Source organism: Cyclopterus lumpus, chromosome 17 (genome assembly GCF_009769545.1).
Source record: "Cyclopterus lumpus isolate fCycLum1 chromosome 17, fCycLum1.pri, whole genome shotgun sequence".
In the NCBI taxonomy this organism is placed as follows: domain Eukaryota; kingdom Metazoa; phylum Chordata; class Actinopteri; order Perciformes; family Cyclopteridae; genus Cyclopterus; species Cyclopterus lumpus.
This window is the reverse complement of record NC_046982.1, coordinates 19,859,410-19,869,877: the sequence shown is the minus strand read 5'-3', so window position 1 is coordinate 19,869,877 and position 10,468 is coordinate 19,859,410. Positions and strand designations below refer to the sequence as shown.

Here is a 10,468-nt window from a genome sequence, read left to right as displayed (position 1 = left end):
CACACACACACACACACACACACACACACACACACGCATGTGGTGTGAACCAACGTGCCCGATATAAGTACAACTTAAGTGGTTTCTCATTGAAAGGTTTGCTCATCGATATTATAAATAATGCACACCACAGCTGAGTAAACGGCACGATGCTGATTGTGGTCGGTATTGATTAATATTCCTATTATTTATCTTGTGTGGTCTTTAAACTGTATGGAGAGAAAAAAAGAGTTATCAATGCCAATCACAACTTACTAAATTCCAAATATGTGTTTTTATATGTTGTCCTCTCAACTGTACACAAACCTAAAGACATTCAATTAACTGTCTAATCGCGCCATCTTTTAAAAAGTGGCAATGGATTCCTTACAGACCACTTTTTAATTTATAGTAGGTGTCTCTTGTTAACTTGTAATTCATTTAAAACTCCTAAAAGACCAAATGCATGACTTTTACACGTTCACTTTCATCACCCACTGATTGTATTGTCTCAACACTAGATGGCACTCGTCTAGGGACTTACACACACCTCCTGAAGTCTATATCAAAAGCCTTTAATAAAAAAAAAAATATATATATATATATATATCTTCACTAAAGTTAGCTTTACATTTTGGTGGCATCTTCAGATGTTTTGTCCCATTTATGTATCCAAAACCCAAATATATTCAGTTTAATCTCATAATTAACAAAGAAAAGCAGCAAACATTCACATTTCAGAAAGTGGAACCAATACATTTTGGGCATTTTTGCTTTAAAAAAAAGACCTGAAGGACTTTTAAATAAAATATTGCCATGTCATTTTCTGACAAGCTAAATTATTCCACTATAAGCTTCGGCTCTTGTTGAATTAACGCCTCTGTGACACGCCGTTGACAGCGATTAACAACACCTGAAGCCCCCTTGCTAGACGCCCTGTGACGCTATCATACTCATCAAAAAAAAAAACACAAGGAGAGAAAACAGATCAAATGTAAGCCGTGCGAGACGCAAGCGGTTCCAGGTCGATGTCGGTGCCACAAATTGAGGCAAAGACACGTCTGCTTGAAGTGTCTTCATTACGTTCATCTCACAGCTGTATGACCTCTTTCTGTGAATATATGCACAGTCAATATTAGGATCCAGAGGGGGAATAAGTGTAACAGCTGGAGTTCCGGTTAATAACGTTTCACACCCACCTGCATGCAGCCGGCTCCTGTCTGTTTCGCCCCCCCCCCCGGGCACAACGGACACCTCTTCCGCCGTCACGTCCCGTGGCTGTTTGTGGCTAATTAACTCGGAGTGCAGTGGTCAAAGCTGCATCGATAAAGATGGATGCCAAATGAGCCTCACACACAAGCCCGGGGATCAAAAGCACCGATGCACTGCTGACAACAAACATCTTCTTTTTGTATATGGCAGTCTCTTAATATTACAGTCTGAGGGTGGCACTAAAGGAAGTGGGATGGAGGGGGGTCATTGTGGAGAGTGACTCGTTAGACTTTGGGACATATTGTGCAGTCGTGGAAAATAAAAGTCTTTATAAAAGATGACTAACATTGAAACTTTGAGAGGAAGACATATACTGCTGTAATGGCTACTGAAATGTTGGTCTTTCATATAGTGCATTAAAAATGACTTCCTGTCTAATGGATCAATGGCCGCCGATGGTCATGGGGGGTGGAAATAAAATTTAAAAAAGATATTAAAACCAAAAACTTGTGACTGTCTGCTGCCCTTCTCGAACATGCAATCGGACATTATGTAGTCAAACGTTTCCCCCGGGGGGGGGGGGGGGTTCACCCTAAAGGAGGGCTCAGCAGGTCGTTAACATTTCAAAAGATAGCCATTAACATATTCAGGATGCATCACCATATTCAGATTTTGAGGTATATTGTACATTTCAGCGTATCTTCTGGTAGTTTTAACGGGTCTTGGGGTCATTTTAGTTTTTTCAGGTCATGAAATAAAAGTATTTGACGTGCTGGTGGCACTGGACGCTTTAACACGAGCACAGCGTTCATCAAAGCTAATATGTATTACAGGAGCGTTTTACAATGTGAATTACAATACAATGTGCAGGTGCTGTGCCTCTCACAACACGGTTCTTTGTTCAGAGGAATACTCCGACTTCAATAACATTATTCAATTCAGGTAGCCCCCTATTGTTTTTTGTGGCGAAAAAAAAACAAATGAGCGCTTCTTTGAAATTTGCATTTGCAAAGCGCATTCGCTCACAGGCTGTATTAATAATACGTTTGACATCGCAGAGAGAAATGAAAAAAAAATGTGTCCGTGAATTTATTTTCCATACAGACGTATCTCCATTAAAATACACAAGTCTCAAGTCTTTTATCCAGTTTTCTTCTCCTTCACCGTTTAATTGAACACGCTCCTATCTTGGGACGAAGCGTCGACAAATCGATCATAAAAACTATATTTTTGTATACTTATATATTGTAGCTTTAAGCACGAATGACGTGTGTGTGTGTGTCGCTCCTCGACGCCCCCCCCCCCGCTACAAAGTCACCTCTGAATTCAATCTTTATTAGCTGAGTCAGAACGTGGAGATGCTGAGGAGGCGAGGGGAGGAGAATTTGAAGGCTCGTCTTCCTCAAGTCATCAAAGCGTCTATAAAATGTTATAAAAAAAGCAGCATGCGGCGGTAGTTTCCTCCTTTTTAAAAAAAAAAATATATATGTTTTTTTTTATTTATACAACGTTGTACTTTAATAGTATTGCGTAGTAAAGCCGGTGGGCTCAGTGTACTCGACGTGTAAGTAACTTTCAGATCGGTTTTCATTGACCCGGCGAAGTGAAGCGGGCAACTCTTGACTCAATTGATTTAAACTAATTGTTTCAGCTAAAAAAATAAATAAATACAAAGGGTTAGGGTTACGCTGCGTCTCTGTTACCATAAAGTCAAGCTAAAGAGCCAGCAACATGTCTGTTATGAAGAGGCCTGTTATACATCGAAAGAGAGTAAACAACTTGTAAGATGGAAGCGTGTGTTTTTGGAGGTTAATCTCGGGAGGCAATGATGTGCATAATAGCAATCTGAAGGCTCCCTATGTAAAGCCACAAATGCTATTATCCAATTAAAAATGCCTTAATGTCGTGCTGCTGGATTGTTTTCCAACGTGAATATTCAAACACACAAGGCTTTAATATTTCAACGCATCTTTGAAGTGATTTTATTTGGACAAGCACTGATATATGTATATATGTATGTATGTATGTATATGTATATATATATATATATATATATATATATATATATATATATATATATATATATATATATATATATATATAAATAATAATAATTCCGTCATTATTCTTTCTGTTGCTAATCTTTCATCAGAAAGACGACCACAATAGTGGGAGAAGATGAATAAATCTTGACTCCAGCGTCTTAAATCTGCACAGACGTATCCCCTTGCGGGCGTGTTGCCATAACGCGTTTATGTAATATTTTCTCAGGTCACTTGCCGCCTGGACTATGACCGCCGCGGTCTGAGCCGACGCTCGAGGAGTCCCAGCGGCTTTCAGGTCAGACGTCCGTCCCCCTCCTCCCCCAATGTCACTCTGAGGAGGAGTGCGAGCTCGGCCCTTGTGTTTCTCTTCTCTCCTTCTTTTTTTTTTTTTTTATTCGCCATGGGCGGAGCCGTGAGCGCCGGGGAGGACAACGACGACCTCATCGATAATCTGAAGGAGGCCCAGTACATTCGCACGGAGAAAGTCGAGCAGGCCTTTCGGGCCATAGACCGCGGCGACTACTATCTGGACGGCTACCGGGACAGTGCCTACAAAGACTTGGCGTGGAAGCACGGCAACATACACCTGTCTGCGCCGTGCATATACTCGGAGGTGATGGAGGCCCTCAAACTGCAGCCCGGGCTTTCTTTCCTCAATCTGGGCAGTGGGACCGGCTACCTGAGCACAATGGTTGGCCTTATCGTAGGTAAGTGTGCCCAGCTGTGCTTTTTTGTTCATGTGTGCTCAGACATAACAAATCTAGGTCAAACAAATGTACCTGCAAAAAGTACACCGTGTGCCTGCAAGCCAGTGATAACAGCACGGCAGTTTTCATTTTTAGTTCTTTAAACAAAATAAAGTACATTTGTTTAAAACTCAACATTAGGTTTATTATCACTTAAGACAAAGACAATATGATTAATGCAGATTAATGTAACGTGTCCATCAATAATTAAAAAAAACAACAGTTGACCGTTTCAGTGCTCCGTGAAGTCACAATAAGTAATTCTGTGTTTTTGATGTTGTTGTTTTAAAGAACATTGTGTTCCCTGTTGTGTTCTTTTTTTCCCCTCGAAGGGCCGTTTGGTGTGAACCATGGAGTCGAGCTCCATAAGGACGTGGTTGAATATGCCAGAGAGAAACTGGATGATTTCATAAAGAATAGTGACAGCTTTGATAAGTACGTTCTTGCTTTTTTTTTAAAAAGGAACATTTCATTTGGGCAAATAGGCCAATTTAAGGTTAATTATTCGGGTTCTGAAAAGTGAATCCACTGTGGAAGTGGCTTGAACGTGCATTCTCTTTAATGGCCATCAGGGGGCGACTCTCCCCTGGTTGAAGTCTGATTGTATAAAAGTCTATGAGAACATAACTTCACACTTTTTATTTATAACCTCAGGAAACATTTTAGTTTGTGGTCTCAATCTTTAGTTTAAAGTTTCATATGTTCATGTTTGATAAAAGAAGGGGTACACTTTAGGGCGTGGCTACCTTGTGATTGACAGGTTGCTTCCACTGTGTCTGGATGTTGTCTGTGTTTTTGTCTTTTTAACTCCTTTTAGCTCATGGAAGTTAATTTTTAACATTTCGGTTGCCTTAGAAATGCCTTGTTCAGTGTTCCGTTGCATTTAGCTCCGCCCCTTCGGGTCATTTCTGGTTGCGAAAAAAACCAAGATGGCGGCGGTGATGGCAGCACAAAAAAAGACGGCAGTCCACAAACAAATGGCCGACGTCGTGATGACTAAGTCCACTTCTTATATACAGTCTTATATACAGCCAGGAGCTGGTTAGCCTAGCTTAGCATAACGTGTGGAAACAAGAGGAAGCAGTTGGCCTGATTGTCCCAATGTAACAAAATCTGTTTCCCAGCACTTCTAATGCTCGCTGTTATATATGTAGTTTGTTTATTCTGTGTAAAAACAACACGTATTACAACAGCTTTAGATTAGATTACTGTCTCATTCCAGTGTGTGTTGAAACCACAGGCACGACGAGCAGTTTAACCTGCCAGCTCGAAAATGAAATACACTTAAATCTCTCTTCCTCTATTCATCGAATCGGCACGATTCTGTCGCAGCTCACAAATGGGATGAAGAAAAAAAACACAACTGTTTCCCTCCTGTTGTTTTAAGCATTTTTTTCACGATACTTTGTCATTCATCTTTTCCCAAAAGGTTTGAATTCTGCGAGCCCGCCTTCGTGGTGGGGAATTGCCTGGAGATCTCGACAGACAGCCACCAATACGATCGCATCTACTGCGGCGCCGGGGTGCAAAAGGACCACGAGAATTACATGAAAGTGCTGCTCAAAGTCGGAGGCATTCTGGTGATGCCGATAGAAGATCAGGTACGTGCAGGCGACGCATAACTATCGCTAACGCGTGAGGGGGGAAAACAGGTGAAAATAAATAAAATAAAGTGGCTTTGAAGACAGGTTATGCAACTTTCACATGCATTATTGAGCCACAACTGCCCCTGGATTTGAGCAGCTGTGTCAGGAGCACCCAGAGGGGCTGTATGAATAAATGTTTTATTTTAATTTTTTTTAAGTGGATGTCTGAGTTATGGACAGACTGTGGTGGCATATAAATAAAGGGGTGCGTTCAAAATAGGATGTGTTTTTAGAAAAGGTAGAAGGCTTGAATAAGAACCAAAAACAGCCTAATGAATCATGATGGGGGGGGAGGGGGAATAATTCTCATTTTAATAAGAAATATAACCAGTATGAAAGCACTACAGCTCATATCTGCAAATCATTTTCGAAAACTTCTTTTGTTTTTACTCCCTTCACCAAGCTGCCACCTCGCCAAATAAAGAACAGAAAAAATACTCTTCAGAGTGGACGGTTATGAATCATGAGCTCTATGCTGCCGCGCTGTATGATTGAGTGTCTTCGAAGACGTGGCGGGGCACTAATGGGGGAGCAACAAGCCATTGTTTTTTTTTTTTTCTTCCCACACTCAGCTTGTGCGTTATAGTCAAATATAATGGATCGCATAATATGGAGGTCATCTCAAACATACTCCACGTTATTGTTTACGATGGTGGGCGCTTCTCAAAAGCATACGCTCAGGAACTGCACTTAGCCGTAGGTCATTTATGACCCCTTAATCTTTCAGAATCTGAATTACCTTTATTGGCCAAGTATGTGTACAGTATATATGTATACAGAAATGGGCATAACGGTTAGGATCAAAGGGCAATAAAACTAGATGAATAAGGTAAAAAACTATGTGCACACTTATGAGAAAATATAGGTGTCCATATGTATGAAAATGACCAATAATAATGCAACAATACATTGAATAAAACATCTATACACAAGTCAATTGTTCTGTAAGTTAGGATCATCTCTAGAAAAATATCTAGATTGATAATTGGCTCTTTTAGAGAAAATGGGGCGAGTCTCCTGGATTTATTGAAAGAAATAATAAGTATAATCACAGAGAGCTGCACAGCGAGCATTATTGTGTGTAATGAAGCGCATCAAAAATAAATAAATGTGCGAATGAATGAAGCGTACGTTTCTTCAGGGTCTGCTGGTGTTACCGGACCCTGAAACCATTACACCTCCCACTAAGACACACTCTCCCTTTATTATGACCACGTGTGACGAGTCCACAGCCTCACGGGGTTTAATAGTGTTTTCATAACTGTCAATAATACTGTGGACTGTCGTAATTACTTGTTATGAACCGAGCTGAGGGCGACGACTCGATGACGTGTCGATAACGTGTCTGATGTGACGACGAAGACCAATTTTATATATTACGACTGCAACAATCAGCCAAATAGTTACTCAGACGTGGACAAAAAAAATTAATTAGCTGCTCTTTTGATGCTCGAATAATTGTTTATTTTTCCAAAGCAAAAATTGTAAAAAAAAAACCAAAAAAACATTTGCCGTCTCCAGCTCCTCGGGATCAAACAACGTATCGACGTAATCGAGAAGATACATTAGCAGATTAATTGATTTCTGCAACAACAAAAAAATAATTAGACTGATTGCTGCTCCTTTTTAATAAATCTGTCAGTTTTTTTTACAATTGTGGGCAGTGTTGCATATTATGACTACAAAAAAGGAATTAACGCATCTATTCATTCATTTGGAACCTTTTTAAAGATTGAAAACATTAAATAATAAAGGCAACAGGCAAAAATAATTTTGTATGATTTTTTTTTTTTTTAATCAATTCCTCAATTGATTTTCTGAAAAATGAAAGACGTGTATGTCTTGACATCATTGCCTTTTTAAAAAAAAAAAAAAACTTCACTATCTTGTTGATGCTCACAATCTTTAATTTTTTTAAGCCTTTTGCCGGTAATTTGGCAATTTTTTCATGCACCTATTTGTCACATTAGCACGTATGCAAATGTAAAAATAAAAAAAAGGAGCTCGGTTCTTCTCCGGGGGAGCAAAGTTTATCTTTAGTTCGGAGTACGATCATTCGATGTGTGAATGTTTCAATAAGCAAACGCTGCATGTACAGGATGACCTCAGTGTCACCTCAACATTTCACCGAATTTTTTTTACAAGTGTTGAGTTCCTGGTTTTGCCTCTTTACGAAGCTGACCCAGATAACCAGGACTGGCCAGTGCACATGGGACAGCAAAAACATCTTGGCGGTGTCCTTTGCCCCCTTGGCCCAGCCGAGCGTAGCCGACGGAGAGAAGCCCGACGCTGTCCAGCTGCGTAAGTTCTCCAGCCTCACAAAAAAGATGTATTATTATAATGCCTAACTGGTCTTGAAGTGTAAAAAAATATATATCAAGTCAGACGGTGCATTAAAAAATGATGTGACGAGACGATTCCGACAGCAATATTTCTTTTGACATGTGAAGCTCGCCCTGCAGCGGCTCCCGTTCAGCCACTAGATCCTTAGATCCTGTTTCCTTGAAATACCCAGACTCTCTCTCTCTCTCTCTCTCTGGCCTAGTTGAAGGACTGGTGCAGTTGTATTGGCCTATTGTTGTTGTTGTTGTTGTTGTCGCGCCCCTGAAGCTCCTGTCGTCTCCGTTCGTCCTCAGCCCCGGTGACCGTGCGCGGCCTCCAGGATCTGTCTCGGATCCACATCCGCCGCACTCTGAGGAACCTGGCCGACGACGGCGACGGCGACGGCCAGGGGAAGGGCGCCGTGCAGAGGGTTCCCCAGAAGCGCAAGCGCAGGCGTTGCCGCCGGCGACGCATCAACACCTACGTCTTCGTGGGCAACCAGCTGATCCCCCAGATGGTGGAGAGCGAGGAGGAGGAGCACGCCGAGGAGGAGCACAAGGAAGTGGTGGTGGAGGAGGAGGAGGAGGAGGAGAGGGACATTGGCGACATTGAAATCCTCAAGCAAGTGAACGCGTTGAGAGACCAGATCATGTCTCTACCGCTGCCCGAGTCTCTGAAAGCATATTTGCTGTATTACAGAGAGAAATGACTGATTTATTTATCTTTATGGGTGCAGCGGCGCCTGCTGAAACGCGTTTGTTCTTCACCCTTTTCAGTACACATGTAGCATTGGTTTTCCATTGAATCGGAAAGAGACGTCATAGATAGTGGATGATAATGTTTTACGATTGTCACCCGCTGTATGAATTTGTATATCCTCCTCCTCCCCCCCCCCCCCCCTGAAAAAATAAAAAAAATAAAAACATATGTAAAAAGTAGACTAAATGGACAGTTTCAGAAACCCCAATGTTGAGATTCTGATGTCGGAAATGTGCAGATTATAAATTGTATATGAAAATAGTTTGTCAGAATACGATGAAGACCTTTTTTTTTTTTTTATAGAAGCTTTAACTTTACTGTCGGGCGTCAAAAAGACACTGAAAGTCAAACAAGGCCACGCCCCCTTTTTTGTGAGTTTCCTGCATAATCATAAATTGGGATCACTTCAGATTTCTTTTTGGGTTTTTTTTCCCCCGGTCAACGTGTTTTGTATCTTCCACGTTTACGAGAGACTTTTATGGATTCATCTTTTTTTTTTTTTCTACAGGGTGCTCATGTTTTTGCTCTCGTTGCATTATGAACACTGACGTCCTACTTGACATGACGAGTTCTCGCCGGCCCCTCCCCTCTCCACGGTCCCCCGTCCCCCCCCCCCCGTCCCCCGTCGTTGATGCAAATAGTATAATTGATCATATCCGAGGTTTGGGGTGATGATTTTAAAAAGTTACCGGTGGTGGTGGTCAATAATGCATGAATTTACTGTAAATGTGTTTCACTTCCCCCGTCTGATGATTGGTCACTGGAGGTGATGTCCCAAGTGATTTTGATAAAAGAAAGACGATTTAAAAGAATATTAATCCAGCAGATGGCCTTGATATAGTACGCCGTTTTATTAAATCAACAATGCAAATCAGAATCTGATTATTTTAAAGCCTTTTTTTTGTATCCTACGAAGCACCTTTTTAGTCTGCAGTCCTCCAGAGAGAGAAAAACGAGTCATTTTGTTACGTAAATCAATGTTTTAATCAAAGTACAACGTGCTCGCGGAAACTTCCCTGACGGTGGCGGCGTCGTACCCCATCACAGTAGGACTCCTGTGAGTTTTATGGCACAAATAATGTAAATGTTTCCCTTTTTAAAAACAAAAAGGTATATTTCTACAAAAGAACATTCCGCGTTGAAAACCTCACTGATCGACGTCACACTTTTATCTTCACGCTTTATGGTCACAGAGTTTGGAGATTTCTTCTTTGAAAGCATCCTTTTTAGTATTTCCAAAAGCTGAACGAACGCTGTTGATATTAATTCTATTCAATATAAAAGTGATATATATATATATATATGTGCGTGTGTGTATTGTTGTCATAGGGCTTCTGCATACAGTTTAATTTGGTTTGTCGTAGCGTCCCGTTTGCTGTTTACTGTCCCTCGACACTGAGAAGCTCCACTGCTGTCTGTTAAATATGTATATTAGTGCTTTATGGGATGCATTTTTGTTTTTTGTTTGAAAACGGGAGTTATTATTCTATTAGTAGTTTGTGTGTGTGAAGGGGGTAATTCATTTCTGTGAGTTTTCTTTTTACAAAAGCTTTGCAAGTAAACGATAATAGAATAATTTATCATCTTATAATTACCAATAACACCACAGTCTCATTCGATTTGCCCAGTATCCATTAAAATCATGACCAATTACTGGCCTGCACCGGTTATCTAAAACATAATTGCTAATCAGAGAGCACATTATTAGTATTGAAAGCAGGAGGGGGAGGGAGGGGGGGGGGGGGGTGGACCTACAACC

General features: G+C 40.9%; 1 protein-coding gene across 1 annotated transcript in view; it reads left to right on the top strand.

The window, feature by feature from the left end:
- The window catches only part of pcmtd1 (protein-L-isoaspartate (D-aspartate) O-methyltransferase domain containing 1), a 10,622-nt gene extending 1,305 nt beyond the window's left edge, over positions 1-9,317 (top strand). Inside the window, exons 2-6 of the mRNA XM_034555578.1 lie at positions 3,463-3,943; positions 4,315-4,417; positions 5,412-5,583; positions 7,806-7,929; positions 8,265-9,317. Coding sequence (XP_034411469.1) covers positions 3,637-3,943; positions 4,315-4,417; positions 5,412-5,583; positions 7,806-7,929; positions 8,265-8,659 — 1,101 coding nt within the window. The 5' untranslated portion in view covers positions 3,463-3,636 and the 3' untranslated portion in view covers positions 8,660-9,317. The remainder of the gene's footprint in view (positions 1-3,462; positions 3,944-4,314; positions 4,418-5,411; positions 5,584-7,805; positions 7,930-8,264) is intronic.
- The last annotated feature ends 1,151 nt before the right edge of the window (positions 9,318-10,468 follow it).